Source organism: Periplaneta americana, chromosome 6 (genome assembly GCF_040183065.1).
Source record: "Periplaneta americana isolate PAMFEO1 chromosome 6, P.americana_PAMFEO1_priV1, whole genome shotgun sequence".
Lineage (NCBI taxonomy): Eukaryota > Metazoa > Arthropoda > Insecta > Blattodea > Blattidae > Periplaneta > Periplaneta americana.
The window spans coordinates 2577501-2601303 of NC_091122.1; the positions used below are offsets into that span (position 1 = coordinate 2577501).

The following is a 23803-nucleotide window of genomic DNA, read 5'->3' on the forward strand; positions in this document are numbered from 1 at the left end:
TATCATCATCTGGGATCGAACCCCGGACCTTTCAGTTCATAGCCAGCTGCTCTACAAACTGAGCTACCCGGCCGCCGCTAACCACACATACAATAACATAAATGCGGACATGGAAATCCTACACATACAACCCAAGAACCAAAAACTCAACACACTAGAACAATACGAAATATACAGACACACTAAACCACACCCCGATCAAATTCTCAACACACAGATCAATTTCAGAACACACACACTATTTGACTCCACTTCTCAACACTTTTCAACAATCAAACGCACCCACATAACAGGCAGAGAAATTCAAGATGACGCCGAGATCTAGTAGGCTCTGAGGATGGTGTGATGAAGCACCGAAACAGCTGTAAGCCGCACAGACTTACATAATTAACACGAGTAAGTCCGCTAGTTAATCAATTACTTATATAAATAACTTCACATCTGCAGGTGATTTACGAGGAATGGCAGATGGTAGTATTGAGTATTTTGAGTAGAAAAGTTCATATAAACATGTGTCCAATTTTCAGTCGGTGTCGAGATACAGCTGTTTCAATGTTGCCCATAACACCTTCAAAATTCCACCAGACACATGAAAGGGAAACAACTCAAAATTTAAAAATTAATTTTTTTTTAGGAGAAAAATTCGCTCCGGCGCCGGGGATCGAACCCGGGTCCTTGGTTCTACGTACCAAGCGCTCTGACCACTGAGTTACGCCGAATTCAATCCACAGCACCGGACCGAACTCTCCTCCTTCACTGTTTCCCTTTGTGGCCTGACTCCAAGCTAGGCATATATGTTGACGTATATGTCCAATGTCAACTGCCATTATACTAGGAGCGCACTCAGCTGAGTGACTGTTTGGCTGGGATTCCGCAGTTAAGTGCACAGTAATCTGTACAGACATATGCACTGCAGCTATGAGAATATTATAGATTTATTAATTTGTCCTACAGAATAATATCTGTAATATTGACAATTAATATTTGAGGAGAAAAATTCGCTCTGGCGCCGGGGATCGAACCCGGGTCCTTGAATTCGGCGTAGCTCAGTGGTCAGAGCGTTGGTATGTAGAACCAAGGACCCGGGTTCGATTCCCGGCGCCAGAGCGAATTTTTCTCCTCAAATATTAATTCTCAATATTACAGATATTATTCTGTAGGACAAATTAATAAATCTTTAATATTCAAAATTTAAAGTTTTTGGAAACTGAATTTCAAAGCTTTTTGTTGTGAAAAATGTAATTAACACATTCTAATTTGAAACTTATAATATATTACAGGGTGGAAGTGAAATAATTTTGTAGAATTCCAGAGCGAATAGTTCATGTTGTATGTAACAAAAAACTATAATATCATATTGAAGGAAAGTTCATAGTTTTTTAATAAAAAATTGTTTTTTTTTTTCAATGTTTAACACCCTCTTATTCGGCAACTATTGCGAGTAGGATCGTGATTTTTGTCCATATCGATAGAAAATCTAATAAAGAATAATTTATTCCTCTGGCATATTTCAATAGCGTGGACAGTTTTCGTGTAAATTTAATTTTTAAAGTCATTGTACAATGTGAAGAAATGGCAACGTCATGGCAGAGAGCAACTCGCCTACCGAGACACACCGAGTTCGCTGATCTCTTACATCTGTATCACAGTAGAGTGTGTTAACGACGATGTTGCCGGACTTCTGAATCTTCAAACTAATTTTCTAATTAACCGTGCATTTAGTCACAAAACGTAATGTAGGTTTTCTATTCATTTCAATGTACCCTATCATCCCTTTCCATCTGCAAGGTTACTTCACTTCCACCCTGTACAGTATATGGCATCATTAACAGAATTGGAAGTAATTTCAATGATTCTTTGATATTTTACAGCAACATGAAGCTTTAAAATGCAGGTTTCTCAAAACTTCAAATTGTTTCCCTTTTGAACTGGCTTACGAAATAACATTACTTTGGAACTGAAACAATTTTAACGAGAACTTTGTCAGGCTGACGGGGATCGAACCACTGTTTTGAGGTATCAGGGTTGCGGTAATATACCCATTTTTCGTCACATGTGACAATTCTCCTGATAAATCTATCATCCATGGAATTAGAGATAAGCTGATGACAGATATCCACTCTGCGTTGAGCCTGTTCAGGTGTCAATTCACGAGGTAAAGATCTACAACTTTTGTATGATTTTCTAAGCATCTTAATGTGGCGATGTATTGTATCTTTTGAAGCACCAAGTTATTCTGACAACCTACAAATACTTTTTTGTGGATTTTCTTCCGAAACTCTGCGTCTATTCTCAATATTCCATAACTTCGTTGTAAATCTTTAATTTGTCCTCCATTATTTAAACGCTGGAACCATTGTTGTGCCACGTGCTCACTAACGACACCTTCACTGTTTGCAGTGATGCTTTAGAAGGATTCTAATCTCAGACTTCATCACTTCCATTTTATATTCTTTGTATTAACAATTGACGACAGTCACATGTTCACAATACGCAATATTAACCTAACATTCTATAAATTGCATTGTTCAACTAAAGAAAATCATTAAAATCTTACAAAACACCAAACTTAAAAAACTGACATTACTTTTGAGAGTCTAATATAATGTCACCTTACTTGTTCGAATACTTTAACTAACTGCATCTTTCTTTCCTCATATTAGCTGTCAGAACCAATGTTGCTAATGGCTGTGTTTTCTATTACGTCCGTTCCTTTCTAATTCTATTAATTCTCTAACATTCCACGTATTTGCATAATCCAGTGCTAGACGTACTTTAAGAATTTGAAACTGTACATCAGCTTACCCAGCCACAGGCCTGCATCACACTTTGACTGTCTTAGACAGCAGCAACTCTCCCATATATGAGGGTTAAAATTCGAGACTTGATGAAGTTCCTGTTCTGCTTGAGTCCGGAATTGAACCTCACCCATTTGGGGTATTAGTTCTTGCCACCAGGCAATAGAAGTGATCGTAAAGATATGTGCATTATAGTTTGACCTTCCGTTCAAGAGAAGAAATGGTGTAAATTAAAAGATGTTATGTAGACTAGATGCAAATGGTGGAGATGTGAAATAGGATTCGGGTTTGTGTTTTATTTATTATACATTTTATTGTAGTTGACATAATGAAACAGGTTCGTTATTGTGATGGGGGTGGAGGTGATGGTGATGGTAATGGTGAAGTCAAAAGCGAATAAACAAATATCTAAATGAAATGGACAAATATCGGTACAGGAAGTATTCAGGAAGTAAGTTCCAATAGTTATTAATTTAACAAAGAAATTTTGTGCTGCAAACTAAAAAAGTCCCTTTTCAATGTAGGCCTAGGTAGTCACATTTATAGTCAGACATCTGTTCCTTCTCGCCATTAGAATGCAGTGATGGCACCCGTGTTTGCGTGAACATTTTCAATTGTTGCAGATTTGTTCTCCTTCTAGCATTCTCTTTGGGGTCCTGAATGATGAAAATCATTTGTAGTGAGATCTGGACTGTAAGAGGAAAGCTGAAGAATTTTTCAATTGGTTATTTAATGGTTTTTTTATCAACTGCAAAATTATTTAGTCTTGATGGAATTGGTGATAATTTAATTTAATAATAATAATAATAATAATAATAATAATAATAATAATAATAATAATAATCGTAATGAAGGCCAGGTTCTTTGCTGATATTTTTTTTTAATTGTTCGTGATAAATAAATAAAATATCGTATGTGTAGTTGAAAAAGTGACAATAATTTCGTTAAATTTTCGTTGTTTTTATATTTGTTCACCATGTAATGTCATACATTCATACACAAACTTAATTAGTAATAATGTTATGTATGGTGTTGTATCTGGGTTTGCAGTGAAAGACCTGGTCTGAAAACTATGAATGAATTATTATTATTATTATTATTATTATTATATATTTAATTTTATTGTCAACAGACATGGAATACATACTTCTAGCATTCTCATTGTTGAAGCTAATCTTACAAATTGATTATTCTTATTTAAATTACAGTTATATTGCACGTTAATCAGAGATAAGAAAACTTAGTTATACAATTTTAGAATAATTATCTAATAATATTAAGACTGAGACAACTACATTTATTATACCTTATAAGATCGCATTAACTTTATAAAATGACATAAAACAAATAGAATCTCTCAGTCACTTCATGAATTTTAATGAGATCCATAGTGTTTAATTCTACAGAATCACCCTCTACTTTGCCTCGGGCGAATAAACTCTAATTTTACTGTCTTATACTATACATTTCTACTCCATTATCTTCTTGATTAGTTGCCTCATGAGTTATGCCTTATCGAATTGTTGACTAAACATACATGTCGAATATAAATGACCGGAGACCGGAACTTTGGCAGAATGCCTTTTTAAATGTGTTAAAACTAACTTCATTTTGAAAGTAAATCTGTACGAATTATACCTTTGTGATTGAAACGTCACAGTTTTATGTTGCCCTTTTCTGCCTTTTTTAATTTAAATGCCTAATTTACAAAATAAATGCTTTTTTATTTGCCTTTATTTGATTATTTATCTATTATTTATTGAGTTATTATTAAAGTTGCCTACAAGTAGGTATATTTTAATTTATTTCTATAACCGCTACAATGAAAGTGACTTCACCGAATGTATGTTATTGTATTTCAGTCAGTGTGGTCAGTTCATATTCTCTTTGCAACAATGAGTGCTGCCGTGCAAAAATGTATAACAGTAAGCGTTTTAATCATCGCTTGTGTTTATTTGACAAGGCAACAATGAGTGCGGGTCTAACGTTTTTTTAACGGTTATTTTTCTTTCAGTTTTCATTGCGACGTTGTTGTAGCTAGCTAAATATTTCATATCGCAACATATCAGTACAACCAAACACAAAAATGCACTTTCCAAGGCTACTGGGAAGAAGATTTCTTTCCTTCCAACACTAATTGCAACATCGAGTCGAAAATCTCAATTTGCATTTGACTTATGTAAAGCTTTTCTTGCTGCCGAAATTCCTTTGTGGAAAGTGCAAGGTTGTGGGTCTAGTGCAAGGTTTTTGTAATTGTCTCTTATTGCGTATTTTAGCTATTTATAATGCCTTTTTGCCTGCCTATTTTATATTTATGATGCCTTTTTCCTGCCTATTTTAATCATTCATAATGCCTAAACTTTCGGTCTCTGTAAATGACTATTATTGTGATGTTTTACGTGATTGAACGTATTTTCGGAACTTACTTTCTGAACAACATGGAAAATAAAAGAATAAACTAAATACATGTATATAAATATGGAAGTCAGCTAACTGATTAAATAAATTAGTGTTAAGCATTATTGTGTACACACAGACCGGAGTTTTGCCGTCCCTGCTATCTTTCATGTGTGGTTTGCTCGACTTCAGTAGGTCTGCAGTTCGGATGTTGAATCTGATGAAGGCTACAGCAGGCTGTGATAATTGTTATGCTGACTGGCGTGGTACTAGGTGTCACGTGACTGTTGCAGATGGTGACGGCGTACATGCGCCACCTGCGTGACGTGGTGCAACTGTTGGGAGCCACCACACATGCGGCCGAGCGGTTCAGCGACACCACCTTCCACTTCGAGAAGCGCATCGCCGAGATCACACCCGCTGCAGAAGAACTGCAGGAACCCGAGACGGCCAGCATCGAGACTGTGGCGCGGCTGCAGACTCTGGCGCCCTCTGTGAGTGCATCTGCCACCCAACATTACAGCAGATCTGAATGTTTTCACGAAAATATATCATGCCAAGATGATATTTGACATGCCATCTGCCTGTCTTTTTAGATACAGCCGCTGTTTCTTCTAAACTACTGAATTAATATTCTATATTCTGCACGTCAATTCATTTGGGAAGATGTGTATGAAACACGATCAATTTCACTCTAGCGAGTCTTTGTTTAAAATCAGCTCTAATGCTTCCTTTTCTTGTAAACTTTTTACTCCTAACATAAAATGACAGATGGAACTGTATACACGAGACATTCGTGCCCAAGGGCAGGTCCTTCACTGCAAACCAAACATTATGAAATATTTCCTATTGTCCGCCTTCCTTTTTAGTCTCTGCATACAATCCGTATATCTTAACGTTGTCTCTTATCTAGTATCTTCTTCTGCCCCGCACTTTTCTCCCATTCACCATTCCTTCCAGTGCATCCTTCAGTAGGCAGTTTCTTCTCAGCCACTGACCCAACCAATTCCTTTTTCTCTTCCTGATCAGTTTCAGCATCATTCTTTCTTCACCCACTCTTTCCAACACAGCTTCATTTCTTATTCTGTCTGTCCATTTCACATGCTCCATTCTTCTCCATATCCACATTTCAAATGCTTCTAGTCGCTTCTCTTCATTTCGTCGTAACGTCCATGTTTCTGCCCCATACAATGCCACACTCCACACAAAGCATTTCACTAGTCTCTTCGTTAGTTCTTTCTCCAGAGGTCCGCAGAAGATGCTCCTTTTTCTATTAAAAGCTTCCTTGGTCATTGCTATCCTCCTTTTGACTTCCTGGCAGCAGCTCATGTTACTGCTTATAGTACACCCCAAGTATTTGAAGTTGTCCACTTGCCCCACCTTCTTTATTTTTCTTTTTCTTCCTATGTCCATGGTCTTCGTCTTGTTTGCATTTATCTTCATCCCATACTGCTCACAGCTGTCATTTAGCTCCAGTAGCATGTCCCTTAGTATTGTCACCTCTTCTGCTAACAACGCCATTTCATCAGCAAATCTCATGTGCTTTATTCGTCTTTCTCCTACTATCACCCTTTCCATGTTCTGAAAACAGTTCTTCACTAATTCCTCCAGGCAGATGTTGAACAGGTGTCGTATTTCTGTCCCTACTCCCTTCCTTCTGACATTTATGACTCCTAAAATTTTAATGTCTTAGAATGAAGGTCCAGGAGGCACTGATCTATGTGTTTTGTACATGCTGCCATAGGTCCCACTGCGCGAGATCCTGCAGGCGATGTTCCCACAAGCGAAGATTGGCAATGCAACTGAAGTGCTCCTGCCTTCTCAGAGCTACATTCCAAACGTGTCGCAGGTCCTTTCCACCACTGACAGAGTGTGAGTTTGACGAGAGATTTTGTAACTGTCTGTGAAATATCCTTTTTGTCATCTTCAGGGTCATATGACTCTGTTAAGAGAGAAGTTTTATATGATATTCTTATTGAATTTGGTATTCCCAAGAAACTAGTTTGATTAATTAAAATGTGTCTCAGTGAAACGTACAGCAGAGTCCGTATAGGTCAGTTTATGTCAGATGCGTTTCTAATTCACTGCGGGCTAAAGCAGGGAGATGCACTATCACCTTTACTTTTTAACTTTGCTCTAAAGTATGCCATTAGGAGAGTCCAGGATAACAGAGAGGGTTTGGAATTGAACGGGTTACACCAGCTGCTTGTCTATGCGGATGACGTGAATATGTTAGGAGAAAATCCACAAACGATTAGGGAAAACACGGGAATTTTACTTGAAGCAAGTAAAGAGATAGGTTTGGAAGTAAATCCCGAAAAGACAAAGTATATGATTATGTCTTGTGACGAGAATATTGTACGAAATGGAAATATAAAAATTGGAAATTTATCTTTTGAAGAGGTGGAGAAGTTCAAATATCTTGGAGCAACAGTAACAAATATAAATGATACTCGGGAGGAAATTAAACACAGAATAAATATGGGAAATGCCTGTTATTATTCGGTTGAGAAGCTTTTATCATCCAGTCTGCTGTCAAAAAATCTGAAAGTTAGAATTTATAAAACAGTTATATTACTGGTTGTTCTGTATGGTTGTGAAACTTGGACTCTCACTTTGAGAGAGGAACATAGGTTAAGGGTGTTTGAGAATAACGTGCTTAGGAAAATATTTGGGGGTAAGAGGGATGAAGTTACAGGAGAATAGAGAAAGTTACACAACACAGAACTGCACGCATTGTATTCTTCATCTCACATAATTAGGTACATTAAATTCAGATGTTTGAGATGGGCAGGGCATGTAGCACGTATGGGCGAATCCAGAAATGCATATAGAGTGTTAGTTGGGAGGCCGAAGGGAAAAAGACCTTTGGGGAGGCCGAGACGTAGATGGGAAGATAATATTAAAATGGATTTGAGGGAGGTGGGATATGATGATAGAGACTGGATTAATCTTGCTCAGGATAGGGACCAATGGCGGGCTTATGTGAGGGCGGCAATGAACCTCCGGGTTCCTTAAAAGCCAGTAAGTAAGTAAGTAAGTCAGGGTTGTGTTGCTCGAGCCCTGGATGGTTCATCTGTTCTGCCTTGTAGCAAATAGCTTATTCAAATAAGATCTAAATTGAAGAATTTTTAGCAAGAAGGGGCACCAAGTCAGATGCATATTTTTATTCCAAAGTAATTCAGTTAACCATAGACACCGCGTCTGATGCCGCAGGTCCCTCAACAACTACATGATGTGGGTGCTGGCACTCGACTACGTCCCGTTCCTGTCCCGCGAGTACCGAGACACGGTGAGCTACTTCCACAAAGAGATGACCGGGGCGAAGACGGTGGAGAGGTGGGAGGCCTGTGTGCAGATCCTGCAGCGATTCATGGGCTTCGCCTTGGCGTCACTGCAGGAGCAGGCAACGCCTGAACTGGCCAGGAGAGCGGCTGTGGACGTGGTGAGTTTCACTGAAGATATAGCCTTGCTGTGGGGGCCGTAGTGAAAGGAAGTACCAACCTATAATAAAGGTACCGGTGTCATGAAGTGTGTCGTAGACCAAAGGTTAGAATAAAGAAGATTTAATTGAAAAAAGCAGTGAGGAATAGAGAAAAATCACAGGAATTCCCATCAATAAAGTAACTTACATGTAATGTACTTTTTCACCTCTGATAGCATGTGAAATATTTCTGATATACACAAACTGACAATTACAAGTTAAATTACATCGAAGAGGATATCTGATACACGTTATTTATTTTTTATTTTTTTTTTTATTTATTTATTTAACTTGGTAGAGATAAGGCCATCAGGCCTTCTCTTCCCTTCTACCAGGGGATTACAGCTACAATATTAAGAATACAGTCACAATTATAATTACAATTAATATTAAATTTACAAATACAATAAAAATCAAAGTACTAAAAGATTAACTGATTAATAAAAGCTACACAGTTTATTATAAAAGTTAAGAAGAGAAAAACATTTTTTCTTATTAATTAACTAAAAACTAAACCTACTCTACGCAGTAAGAAAATGCTTAATAAGTTTGCTTTTGAACGCTACTAAATTCCGACAGTCTCTGATGTCACTGGGTAGGGTATTCCACAAGCGTGAGAGCGAGATTGTGTATGATGATGAATACGATGATGTCTTATGTGTTGGTATGGCTAGTATGCGGCTATTTTGCGTGCGTGTGAAGAGATTATGATATGACGACAGGTAACTGAAACGGGAGGCAAGGTAGTTAGGTGTAGAGGTGTGAAGGACTTGGAAAAGGAGAACAAGGGAATGAAAATTTCTACGTTCGTTAAGCCGTAGCCTGTTTAAGAGTTTGGAAGGATGGGGTAATGTGGTCAGCACGACGGACATCGCAGACGAAGCAAACACAAGAATTATGAACACGTTGTAATCTTTGCGACTGGTTGACATTGAGGTCAGTCAGTAGAAAATCACAATAATCGAAGGTATTCTTAGTACAAATAATTTTCAAGATATTGAGTCAACTTTCAATTTTTAGATGGGAACCAACTATGTTTTGTATTGCAAATGTTGCATTAGCTCTGTCTAATGACAACTGACTACTTTACTGAGAAGTGTGTAAACCTAATTCAAATTTAAAACACTATCGTTTCTTAATTGAGGCGTTCTCTGAAATAATAACTTAAGTACAAAATATTGAATTTAAGATACAGAGCCATGTATTGTGGGTCCCTATCACCACGGCATGGCGCGTCCTCAGGTTGCGGATAGAGGAGACGGCCTCCAGGTATGGAGGGTAGCTGTGAATATATTGAATAAGCAGTCGCGGACAGCCGATGAGGGGTGGTCCTCCAGCTTGGGGGTTGGGCGAAGGGCTAACAACCCATCACCGTAAAAAACAGTTTGTTACGAATCCCTACAATAAGTCTCGGAATTGGACTAATTCTCTGGCACGACCACAGCAAAGGAATAAAGTTTTGAGATTTGGTACATAGAATGTAACAATGGATTTTGTGGAGTAACGGTCAGGTCATCTGGCCGCGAAACCAGGTGGCCCGGGTTCGATTCCCGGTCGGGGCAAATTACCTGGTTGAGGTTTTTTCCGGGGTTTTCCCTCAACCCAAGATGAGGAAATGCTGGGTAACTTTCGGTGCTGGTCCCAGGACTCTTTTCACCAGCATTATCATCTTTATCTCATTCAGATGCTAAATAACCTAAGCTGTTGATAAAGCGTCGTAAAATAACCTACTAAAATAAAAAAAACTATGGATTTGAGGGAGGTGGGATATGATGATAGAGAATGGATTAATCTTGTACAGAATAGGGACCGAAAGTAGGCTTAATGAGGGCAGCAATGAACCTGCGGGTTCCTTAAAAGCCAGTAAGTAAGATACAGGGCATCAGACATTTTAGATCTGGAAGAAGAGCATTGTGCAGAATGACATTCAAATGTTTCTAGAGGACGCTGTGTTTGTTGGAGGGGAACAATATTTTGTCAGGTGGGAGATGTGTTGTTATTGTTGGCAACGAAAAAACGACGTAACGTAGGCTCATGTGTCTGTGAACAGGTGAGCGAGATGTTTGATGCTACCCGCAGCCAGCTGAAGAGGCGCCTGGAGCAGGCCACGTGGCTGCAGCCAGAACTGCGAGCCCATGCGCTGCACAAGGTGAGTTCCAGCCAGGGCGGAGATTTCATTGTCTTTTACCAGTTCTTGATGTATCTTTCAGTTAGAATTAGCTTACTCCATGTTGAATCTTTTGTACACTACTTTTAACACTTGAATATAAATACTTGATTTAATGGTGATCTTATTCGTGTTAATTACGTAAGCATGTGCGGCTTACAGCTGTTTCGGTGCTACTTGACACCATCCTCAGAGCCTTCTGTGTCTCGGCGCCATCTCAACTTCGCTGCCTGTTGTGTGGGTGCGTTCGTGTGATGAAGAGTTGTGTCAAATAATGTGTGTGTTCTGAAATTGATCTGTGTGTTGAGAATTTGATTAGGGTGTGTTTTAGTGTGTCTGTATATTTCATATTGTTCTAGTGTGTTGAGTTTTTGGTTCTTGGGTTGTATGTGTAGGATTTCCATGTCTGTATTTATGTTATTGTATGTGTGGTTAACATTAGTTACGTGTTCGGCATATGTAGATGTATTGTGTCCTCTGGTTATTGCTTTAACCCTTCTCCGGGCAACCTACTTTTGTAACGTTGATGGGCAAGAAGGGTCCGTCGGACCCACATGCCATTTTAATACATTGACAGAAGAAAATCATTTTATTGTACACAATATTAATCTTCTTTAGTAATGATATTATTATAGTGACCAAAGTATCCATGATAATATACATAAATGATATAATTTAGTAGTTTTTTCATGTGACCGAAAAATGGCAGCAATTCAGTGTCGTTACAACACTTTCATGGGTGTGCAAAATTTATTTCCAAATATAGCCGCTCAGCCTCTTGATTATTTATCTATGTCACTTATAACTGAATCAGTATAAAGATTGAAGGCATCAATAGATTTCTCAGGTGAAAGAGTGACTTTATTTATTGACCCTTTGGTAATATTGTGAGCCCTAGCTCGGCCTGTCGGAAAAGGGTGAGAGTTCCACGTGGTGCCATCTTTACCAAAGAAATTAGCAGTTTGAACGAATGCTTCCCCCCATATCCTAGTTCTAGACGGTCGACACTGACCTCTTTTGGATCACATTGGCGATAACTGCTTTTCTCATTGATAGATAGATCCTCATTATCGGCGTTACCGTTTGGCTCGTAGCTAGAATCGTCTTTTCTTAGCTCAGGTTCTCTAAGCAAATCCTGAATGGATTCTTCACACAAGTACTTATGCTGAGTCTGTCAGAATATCTGACCTAATAACAACTCTTCAGTATAATAGCACAACTAAGATGCATTCAGATATACTGTAACATCTAAAGACCGTACCTTTGTCTCTTTGACTTTCTTCGGCTTTTCCATAATAATTACTCCCATATAAAAATAAAGTAAAGGTGAGAGATTCAGTCACTCTTTCTATTATAAACTACACCGTATTATGGCTAGCATAACTTCACCCTGACTTATTTATATTTATTATAACGCATAATTGGTCCATTTTTTTAAATGCCATTGTTGTTGAGCTTCGGAAATAACTTTGCCAACATTCCATTGCCGTCAGATTATCACTGAATGGTTTCAAAGAGTGAAACCTAGTTACGAAGTGAGAAAAACCAATAAAATATACTGTGGTCCAATAGACCCTGCGTGCCCGGTTGAGACTTTAAAGAAGTAAAAGTGTTCTAGAACATTTGTGCAAAATACTACAATATTTTCCTTCTCCCTAAATATAAAAAACACAGAAATTAACAAAGTCATTAAATTTCAAGTAGGTAGAAATAATAGCTTTAATTTTATTCACAAAAATAGTAGTGCCAGGGCCCGATGGACCCTTGTTGCCCGGAGAAGGATTAATGTGTTCTTTGTATCGAGTTTGGAATGATCTGCCTGTCTGTCCATCACACATCTCTTCATCACACGAACGCACCCACACAAGAGGCAGCGAAGTTGAGATGGCGCTGAGAAACAGAAGGCTCTGATGATGGTGTCAAGTAGCACCGAAACAGCTGTAAGCCGCACATGCTTACATAATTAACACGAGTAAGATCGCCATTTAATCAAGTAATTAGCTTTCTCACCTTTCACACACAGACTGATTCACCAAGTTACATTGGCATTTATAAAGCTAATTCTGACGTCATTCTGAGTAAAATGAAGTTCGTATGAACATGAAACATTATGTATTTTTGCCAGTGGTGTATTTTTAAACAAAAAAAGTGCCCTGGCTCTGTGATTTCGGTAGGACCGATAGTAGTTATCTTCGTCTTCATCATCGTCATCATCATCATAATTTCCGAAGGAATATTTATGGAATGTCACAAGAAAATACATAGGTTCGAATTTAGACATAGAGATTATTAGGTCTGCGAAGTAGAACTCACTATGAAATTGTTTAAATATGAATAAAATATGACTTTTTGTAGACGAAACATTTTAGGATAGTAATGCAATTAATAGTCTTAAAAATATATAACTTAAAGCTGGTTCTGTAGTACCTAATAATGTTAATAATAAATGTCCAACAATATTACAGTGGCTGTATTTGAAAATCATAAGAGTGCCTTGGTGCCACCCTGCCTCGGAAAAAGTACCCTGCAATAGAATGGCTTCCTTAAACACAGTCAGTGAAAATTAAGTGAATATTAAAGTTCGCTACGCTGTTATTCCCGGCGTGACTCCTCCTCTTTGCTTACGTCTTAGGAAGTCAAGGCTCTATAAAGTCTAGGTAGGTAGTATCGTTCGCCATTTTTGTTCTTTCGTTGCCGAGCTACCATACGAGGAATCTATTTGCCACACCGTTAAACATTATCATGTCGTAGCTCCTATGATAATAAATCAAACGCTCTGTAATTCAGCAAATAATTGAGCGGCAAATAACGTCTTCGTGTGCTTTCTGCGAACGCCAACGAAAGAGCCAAAATGGCGGGCGATTATATTAAGTATTTATCGAGCCTTAGGAAATACATAACGTCTTCATCAGTCAATCACAAGACGCACGTGTTTAATTGTAGCTGATTGGCTGCCGGAAATTAGAGCGACGGGACTATAATTGGACGAAGTTACCCAATAAGAGAGCAACTGCCAAAAATCGTTTCCGAGGTATTGACCATTGAAATAAATCTGGTTTTCATTAAACATTTTATGCAAAAAGTATTACAACATTCATACTATTACAAAAAAAATAGCACAAATAATACTAAAAAAGGTCTAATCAATTTTTAATAACAGGCCAAGAGTTTATTTAATATTGCAAAGTAAAATAAATAAGTAAATTTTATGCTTATAAATAGCAGCAAAATTCAGATATCGCGTTCTTGATTTTTTTCCGAGTTAAATTAGCCTGCCATCAACAGATTAGTGCAAATATCTCACTTTTATTCAAATTTTCAGTTGGTCTATTGTTGCGTAAATCTGTGTAACTGTAATTCAAAATAAATTTATTTATTCTTAAATTCAAATATCTTGGAGCAACAGTAACAAATATAAATGACACTGGGGAGGAAATTAAACGCAGAATAAATATGGGATATGCCTGTTATTATTCGGTTGAGAAGCTTTTATCATCCAGTCTGCTGTCAAAAAATCTGAAAGTTAGAATTTATAAAACAGTTATATTACCGGTTGTTCTTTATGGTTGTGAAACTTGGACTCTCACTCTGAGAGAGGAACATAGGTTAAGGGTGTTTGAGAATAAGGTGCTTAGGAAAATATTTGGGGCTAAGCTGAAGTTACAGGAGAATGGAGAAAGTTACACAACACAGAACTGCACGCATTGTATTCTTCACCTGACATAATTAGGAACATTAAATCCAGACGTTTGAGATGGGCGGGGCATGTAGCACGTATGGGCGAATCCAGAAATGCATATAGAGTGTTAGTTGGGAGGCTGGAGGGAAAAAGACTTTTGGGGAGGCCAAGACGTAGATGGGAGGATAATATTAAAATGGATTTGAGGGAGGTGGGATATGATGGTAGAGACTGGATTAATCTTGCTCAGGATAGGGACCAATGGCGGGCTTATGTGAGGGCGGTAATGAACCTTCGCGTTCCTTAAAAGCCAGTAAGTAAGTAAATTCTTAAAAATAATTTCATCAGAATAGTTGGTGATAATTTGAACACTTGTCAGGATGTAGAGTCAACCTAATCGCTGTTTCTTCAGGTGGACGCCTTAGATCTGCAGGTGGGCTTCCCCTCCAACCTGCTGGAGAGCAGCTACCGGGACGCCTACTACTCAAAGCTGTTCGTGCAGAAAAACGACTTCTTCCAGAACATCCAGTACGGCGTGGAGTTCCTGCGGGAGGCGCAGCAGGAACGCCTGACCAGGCCCGTGCAGGAGCACAGGTGAGGGGGGTGTGTGCAGCAGAACAGAGTGGGTGGGCCGCACTGACTGCCAGTAACCCGCCGCTGTGTTGCAGGTGGCTGGATGTGATGTCCCACAGCCCAGGGCCGGCCTATGTCGCAGCAGCCAACGCCATCGTGGTGCCCCTGCCTGCACTCGTGCCCCCACTGTTCGACCCGCAGTACCCCTTGTGAGTAATCTGTGTTCAGGAGCTTAGAAAACATGTTGAAATGTTCAGATAGTCAATATAATATAATATTGTATTATTAAATTAATTTAATTAATTAATTTTTTTTTATATTTGCATAGTTAAATGTCATTTGCATAGTTACATTGTCAGACTCCAAAGCAGCTATTCTATCAATAGTCTCTAAACACACACCTTCATCTCAAACAGCAGAAATAACTAAAATGCTCTCTCAATTAATATCACTCAATAAAAGAATTGTATTCCAATGGATACCATCCCATTGTGGAATCCTGGGAAACGAGAATGCGGATGCTTTAGCAAAGAAGGGCAGCACTACTACTTACAGACCTGTTACTAAATCTACGTATTACTCTGTGAAGAGATTTATTAAATCTACATACTTAGACTTCAACAAACAAAATTTGATAACACAATCCCAAGGAAAAAATGGAACTCTCTGCATCATAATCCACAGTTAATTCCCGATTTACCACGAAAATCGTCTGTAGCTGCATTTAGATTGGCAACAGGCCATGATTGTTTGGCCAAACACCTGCATAGAATTGGAATATATCAGTCCCCTAACTGCCCATTGTGCAACTCAAATCAAGAAATGGATTCAGAACATCTCAAAATCTGTGCTTCAGTGACTGACCATGATATCTTTGAAAAATATTGGAGTGCAAGAGGTCAAATGACTTTATTTCAAACGCCTGGCATTAGAAAACAACAACAACATATTTGCATAGTACACAATGATCGCTTACATGGGTAAGTGTCATTGACTTTTTATATTTGTGATATGTTAATTAATAATAATAATAATAATAATAATAATAATAATAATAATAATAATAATAATAGCCTAATGTGTCCCTTGAAGGGCAAAGGCCTCCTGCTAGAGGGTAGCTCTGTTTCACTAACGTGGTGAGCTACTTCGCGTTAGGTATTATGTTAATTAGACTGAATTAATAAAACAATATTATATTATACAGAGCGTTCGCCTACGGGTGGGGCCAGGAAAGCGGCCTGCCTGCGGTGTCGCTTGCGGGAATCGTCTATCCGTAAGCTTCCGCTTTCTATACTATACTCTGTAGGATTTTAATTTTAAAAGTTTAGCAGCAGTAAAGACTGATGTTTTTGAAACATTAACTTCCTGTGAAACCCTTCTTAGAGATGTATTAGGAGAGCGTGTGAATTGTGCACTGATTTCATCAATTTTTTCTCCCGTCAATACTCTTTGTTTTCGCTTAGGAATTGTAGCATTTATGTTGTCCTTAATTTGTTAACAAGACGTCTAACAGTTTCTCTACCCGGAATTGGAGCACCCGGATATTTCACTTCAAATTGCCTACACACCTCTCTACATGACTCTGTTTTCACATATGCAGCATACATAAAAACTCTCTGTTCAAGCGTGAATTTTGCATTTTGCATTGTTAACAAATTTTACACAACACTGAATATTTAAGCAACTGTGTCAAGAAACTGCACTGTACGTATTAAATACTGCAACATCTGGCTCACAACTGATAACTTGTCGACCTTGATGTCCTTGATTGTCGAGCGTATCTCAACAACTGCGCGCACAAAGCGGCGTATCAGTACATGCCGCTTTCCTGGCCTCACCCGTACGCAAACGCTCTGTATTATATCATATATTCAGGAGGCTGGAAAATTCTTCTCTCAATTATAGTCGAACCTCGATACAACAATTTTCGGGATTAACAAGTGTTCAATATTCCTCTCTTCATCATAGAAGCGCTGATTTCTCTGTCTTCACTATGAAGAGCTCTGTTGCCATAGTCCACATAGTCTTGACACTGAATTGCTAGCTATTGATGCTGCTCTTCAGTGTGGTACTCAAATTTCTGAAAAATCTATTTGCATACTTACCGACTCCAAGGGGCTATATTTAATATAATTAAATATGTACCAAACCTATATGCACATAGAATTATTTCAATTCAGAAACAACTAAGTAAACTAAAAGAACTCCAAAAGGAAATAACATTTCAATGGATACCTAGTCATTGTGGTATACCTGGAAACGAGAAAGTCGATAACATTGCAAAACAGGCAACATATTTGCAACCAAGACCTCTTCAAGTGATATCTCTATACAGTGCTTTTGCTTCAGTAAAGTCTCATTTTACAAACCTATGGATCAACAATTGGCTGTCTTCTGACAAAGGAAAAATTTTACAGTCTGTACAAAAGAACCCAAATGACCTGGAAATGTACAAAAACTTGCCCAGACATGTTCAAACATTTTTAACAAGAGCCAGAACAGGTCACATTGTCACTCAATTGTACCTACACCGATTTCACATTTCTGATAATCCTACTTGTCTGTGGTGTAATGATCATGATGAAGATCTGGAACACATTCTTCTATACTGTCCATCCATAAACCACAAAAGAAGTAAATTAAAATCATCAGTACCAGTTGCAGAAGACACAGCCCTGCAGTATATATTGACTACACCCCAACTCTGGCTACTAGCAACAGGCGTCTATAATGAACACCGATCAAAATACCCCTCATTTCTCGTGAAAAACAACAACTGAATAGACTACAGTGGACTTTATGTTGTCAGCAAACAGCTGGATACATTAAGAAGATTGATTGATAGTCCACTTTATAACGTAAACTTTCATTTTTGAATTCACTGTTTTAGCACCTATATAATCATTAATCACTGAAGAACTGCTAACTTATTTGAATAAATAAATAAATAATGACTTCACAGTGTTAACATTATAAATTTTTGTTGTTATGTTTTTTTTTTAGTAGGTTATTTTACGACGCTTTATCAACAGCTTAGGTTATTTAGCGTCTGAATGAGATGAAGGTGATAATGCCGGTGAAATGAGTCCGGGGTCCAGCACCAAAAGTCACCCAGCATTTGCTCATATTGGGTTGAGGGAAAACCCCGGAAAAAACCTCAACCAGGTAACTTGCCCCGACCGGGAATCGAACCCGGGCCACCTAGTTTCGCGGCCAGACGCGCTGACCGTTACTCCACAGGTGTGGACTTGTTGTTATGTTATCTAAATGACAAGTTTCGATGTTATTTCCATCATCCTCTGAATCTTAGACTATTGTTGCACATAATTCTTTACCCTAACAATATTGATAACAAATACACGTTCACACCTGTGGAGTAATGGTCAGCGCAACTGGCCGCGAAACCAAGTAGCCCGGGTTCGATTCCTGGTCGGGGCAAGTTACCAGGTTGAGGTTTTTTCCAGGGTTTTCCCTCAACCCAATATGAGCAAATGCTGGGTGACTTTTGGTGCTGGACCCCGGACTCATTTCACCGGCATTATCACCTTCATCTCATTCAGATGCTAAATAACCTGACACCTTGATAAAGCGTCGTAGAATTTTCGATTGCATGTTAACATCGACCTATCTACAACACTGAATGTCCGACAATACAAAGAAGTTGTTATCAGTGCTTTTTTTCTGGCGGAACGCGCTTGAACGGTGTTCTGGCACCTTTTTCTTGCCTTTTTTTTTTATCATGAAACAGAAATACTGTATGTGTGAATAATTATGTTTTTAATATAATTTTTCTTTGAATTCCGCTCAGACCTTGAAAGTCTTAGTTGGACGAAAAGGAGGTTAAAAACGACAAAATTCCCATGCAGTGAACAGTAATTATCTCCCCATCCGCTATAAAATATTCTACACAGAGTTCCACCATATTTTTATCCAGAAGAAAAGCACTTGTTGTTATTATTGTTGTTATTATTATTATTATTATTATTATTATTATTATTAAAAACAAATAAGTGTGTCGCGAGATAGTAGGCGTTCAGTAAAGTGTTTCGTCAGTCAAAAAAGGTTGGGAACCACTGCTTTTCAGCATTGTTACAGTGCATCACATTTTAAAATTCCTTTGCAGAACGAAAACTTACATTTCTTCAGATCAAATTTCTGCACATTTAAAGGACAAAACTAAAATTCTTTCAATCATTTATTATCATAATACACTACTCTCTTAAATTGACTGAGCATATTGGGAATTAAATCAACGGCTTTCCCAAAACATGCTACAAAATGTTTAATATAATTTTTTTTCTCGAAAAGGATTCAAAAACAAGCAAAATTGTATTAAACTTTTTGGTTTGAAATATCTCAAAGAATAACCCCCTGAAATTAATAATATTACTTACGGTTCCCATGTTACGAAATGGCTACATACTGTATATAAAAGGGAACAACCACTATGAACTCCGCTGTCGAAATGAATTATTTGGTAATGATCGCTAGATGGAAGTACTGCTGCAAGCTATTACCACAGTCTGAATTACAACCACAAGAAGTAGATCTGGAAAAGAAAAGACATTATGAACCCTGTTTTACTTACCTGGAAGAGAAATACCACTTACCAGTTTGTCACTGGGAAGTAATTGGCTTGCTCTATGATGCAAGGGGCACTATCTCAAGATTTTGTATCAGTTTCTTTCATCGTTTCCATATCGATCTTTTGGAACTTCAAGATTAATGTTTTAAGACATTCCTTGTTAATTGTAAATAACCATCTGTACAGCTCTATATATGAAAAATAAATTATTCATGTCGAGAATAGCTGCCCCCCAAAAATAAATAAAAATCAAATAAAATAAAAATAAAATTAAAATCAAAAATATAATATTGTTGATTTACAATTAATTTACGTGTTGTTACTGCTCGGTACCCCTTTTTTCAAGGGCAGCTATTCTTTTTGGATTCTTCTCTCAGTCACGAAGCTCAATACATAGTAAATATGCATCCATAGTTGCTAACCACTAGGATCGCTACTATCACCTCATTACAGACAATGCGAAATAGTACCGGCACAGTCTATTGTTCCTAGTACCCGAGTGTTAGGGAAGGCCGTATGGCCTTAACTCTGCCAGGTTAAATAAATCATTGTTATTATTATTATTATTATTATTATTATTATTACCCTCATAAACCCAAACTTCGTCACTGTATATACTAGACTGTGGTATTACTCCATGCAATTCCATCAGGGTTGAATTGTGACTTCTTTTACAGTTATTAGATGACAGCATAGTGAAATTGATGAAAATTGTCGTCTTTGAAGTGTATTAAGCTGATCAATCTGTTACCTGTAATCAGGGGTAAGGAAGAAGAAACTTGTCCACACCTGTGGAGTAATGGTCAGTGCGTCTGGCCGCGAAACCAGGTGGCTCGGGTTCGAATCCCGGTCGGGGCAAGTTACCTGGTTGAGGTTTTTTCCGGGGTTTTCCCTCAACTCAATATGAGCAATTGCTGGGTAACTTTCGGTGTTGGACCCCGGACTCATTTCACCGGCATTATCACCTTCATTTCATTCAGACACTAAATAACCTAGATGTTGATACAGCGTCATAAAATAACCTAAAAAAAAAAGAAGAAACTTGTTCACACTGGCTATCCCAATCCTGAACTACACGTAGGCGGAACTAGTGTAAACACATTGGAACTACTTCTTGAAGGGAATTGTTTCACTTTGAGCATTGGGCACATGATCAGCACACTGTCTCTCACTCCAGGTCAGTCCTGTACGGCGGCCTGGGGGTGCAGCTGGCCTCTGCGATGGTGTCGGCTGTCCTGCCGTGGGATGTCCTGTACGACGCAGACGGCAAGCTGCTCAGCATGGCAGACGCGGTGGTCAACCAGTCAGCCCTCGCAGTCCGGGGGCCTATGAAGTTCCTAACAAGAGAGTTGGTCAAGTCGGGGGGTGTGACAGAGCTCGTGGCCAACAGAACAGCACTGGCAACACTGCGGCGCGTGGCCGCAGTTCGCCAGGCACACTCGGTAAGCACTGGACACCCATTGCCTGGCAGTATGTTCCTTTAAGGAGGTATACGCTGCTATGTAAAACTGTCAGTTTTGGGAATGCTTCATGTAGTATGATTTGAGACTTTCATGGTAATTATCTAGTGCGAGGAATTTTAGCATTTGCATCGCGTCATAATCGTAGAGATATCCAACGTTTTGGAACTCTTGATAATGGATCCAACACCCAGGCTTCATCTTCCTTGATGATGGAGCCAACATGTAGCTACGAAATATTGGATGCATCAAATTTATGACAGTGCAAATATCCACCTCGCATCAAGAAAGAAACAAACAGTTGTTTACAAACAAAAACAAACAACTATTGGAGTTACTTAGACCGGGTGCACAGACGCTGTGCTTAACACGATCCGCTCGCGACAACTGATCTGGCCGTGTGGGTTTGGAAAACTGGCTTACCCTAAAAAATGTCGTCAGGATTCTGTATATCAGAACTTCTGTTGTATTCGGATTTTATTTCCTAAGCATGCCTAATAACTTAAAAATCTATACAGTTGAAAGCATCTGTCGTACGCCGGTCTCCGTGGTCGTTCCTCTCCGACGTGTTGTCGAGGTGGGGAGGGGAAACGGGAGTGACGTGACAAGATGGCTGTCGCTTGTGGGTGGGGTGATACGAAACTGTGGTGAAGTTTAAAGGAAAGACTGTTTTTAAAGTAACATTGTTTATTACAGAAATAACAGTGAAAGTGTAACTATGGTTCCCTCCTAGTTCTGTGGTAGGGGTAACGGGGGAGTCGTGATAGAAATTGATAGTTTAGAAATTCGTCCTGAGGCTTCGATGCGGGGAGAGTTATGATGGGTGATAGTAAAATGCGACTTGAATGAGTGGGAGGTAGGGGTAACGGGAGTGCCTGGGGAAAAATCGGCTTGCTTTCATGTGTGTTGTGGGGTGGGCAGGATAACGAGAGAGATGGAATCGGGATGATGGTTGATTCTCTAGGTCGAAGGATCTAACACAGCGCACTATGCGACTTACCGACACTGGGGGGGGGTTGGTGGTCTCTAGCGTTCGGAGGATCAACACAGCGTACTATGTGACTTACCGACACTAGAGGGGGGGGAGTTCAGGAGAGGACTGTGGTTTATGAACAAGCCGGGATAAGTGGGAGTCGAAGTCAGGAAGAGAAGTGGATGGGTTGGAGGTGGTGATGAGACTAGTAGCGAGACGAGAATAAAATAAGTTTAAAATACATAAGAAGTGAGGCTGGTGTAGGAAAGTATCCAGGAGACGGGGGCGCAGCTTGGCTCCCTGTTCCCGGAGTGGTGGCCGTGTGCAGACACGTCCGAACAAAAGACAACCATAGCGTAGGCCTGGTTGGGAGACTGCTGCCAGTGACGGAGGTCGCGTTAGAACTACCTCTTTGCCATCTGGAGAACAAGTGGCCTGGCCTCGAAAAATCGAAAGAGAATTGGGAGGAAAAATTTTAAAATGTACGCAAAGCGCGTCCTTGCAAGGGGTTGGGGGCTGTACAAAACTAAATATGTGAGCTCCAAGCCTGTTGGCTACTAGTCTCACTCCGGATTACGCTGCTCCACTGAAGGAACTCTAGAAAATTTTGAAGGGGAAGCCGAAATTGGACGTAACCTCTTAGGTACCACATACGCGAGGGGGACTGAGATTTGATCAAGTGATCACGGAACGGGAAGAGGAAGAGCTGGCTGGTGTTTGCCGTTAGGATGGCGAGACGCTGTCATCTGTTGTTCGCTGACAAAGCATGTGAAGGCCGTCAGAAGAAGCGCCGTGAAATCTAATCTGCAATTTGAGAGGTCCCTGTCCTTTCAAATTGCGACTAATTGAGTGACCTCGTATATTTAATAGACAATTTATAGGTTCTGAACTAGGGCATACGTCGTTTATAATAAAGGGGAATATATATGGGGAAGGGCATATAGGTCCGTGGCCCATTTCTTATAGGGCTCATCCCGACATTTGTCTTACGCCTGAGGAAAACCACGGAATACCTTAGGCAGGATGAGTTGTCTCATATAAGAGACTAGCCAATCTGGCTATTATGTAGGAGGTGATTGTTGTCATGAGCCTTGTTGATTTGTCTCAATTTCGAGACCAGCCATTTGGCTATATGATGGCTCAATTGCGAAGAGGGGGGAGAGATGTAATTGTTAATTAATTTAGAGTTAATTAGGGAGATTCATGGGGATATGAGTGCAGGTCCGTGGCCCATTTCTTTTAGGGCTCATCCCGACATTTGTCTTGTGTCCAAGCCATATTTATACCCCTCGGAACAATGGTGGTTGAGGACGCCGTTGACGTCACAGTGCCTGGGGGTATCTCTACTGCCAACGTGACTCGTCGCCGCGCGATCTTTGCTTTCTCCCTCACAAGAGGGGAAAAAAAAAGCGAGCCAACCTGCTTTCTGAGAGAGAGAAAGCAGCGACTCTCATTTGCGCGGGTAGGTTTGAACCATTTAAAGTAGGACGCACGGGCATCGAGAATTGATATACACAACACATCTTATAATTAAATACTACCAATGTAGGTACAAACGTGAGTTTGTATGTTTATGACTACTTCACGAGCCACAATAATGAAAAATATATTAAATCAATAACAAGTGATAATATAGAGCAGAGCAATAGACATGCTACAAATCATTATTATCACCTGGTGCTTTCCT

At 39.2% G+C, this 23803-nt stretch overlaps 1 protein-coding gene across 2 annotated transcripts in view; it reads left to right on the forward strand.

Annotated features, from left to right (window-relative positions):
- The window catches only part of goe (gone early), a 102864-nt gene that overhangs the window by 68138 nt on the left and 10923 nt on the right, over positions 1-23803 (forward strand). For both annotated transcript variants that reach the window (XM_069827309.1, XM_069827310.1), the window contains 7 exons: positions 5489-5689; positions 6940-7067; positions 8412-8640; positions 10730-10828; positions 14938-15119; positions 15194-15307; positions 20861-21125. In XM_069827309.1, the coding sequence (XP_069683410.1) occupies positions 5489-5689; positions 6940-7067; positions 8412-8640; positions 10730-10828; positions 14938-15119; positions 15194-15307; positions 20861-21125 (1218 nt within the window). The remainder of the gene's footprint in view (positions 1-5488; positions 5690-6939; positions 7068-8411; positions 8641-10729; positions 10829-14937; positions 15120-15193; positions 15308-20860; positions 21126-23803) is intronic.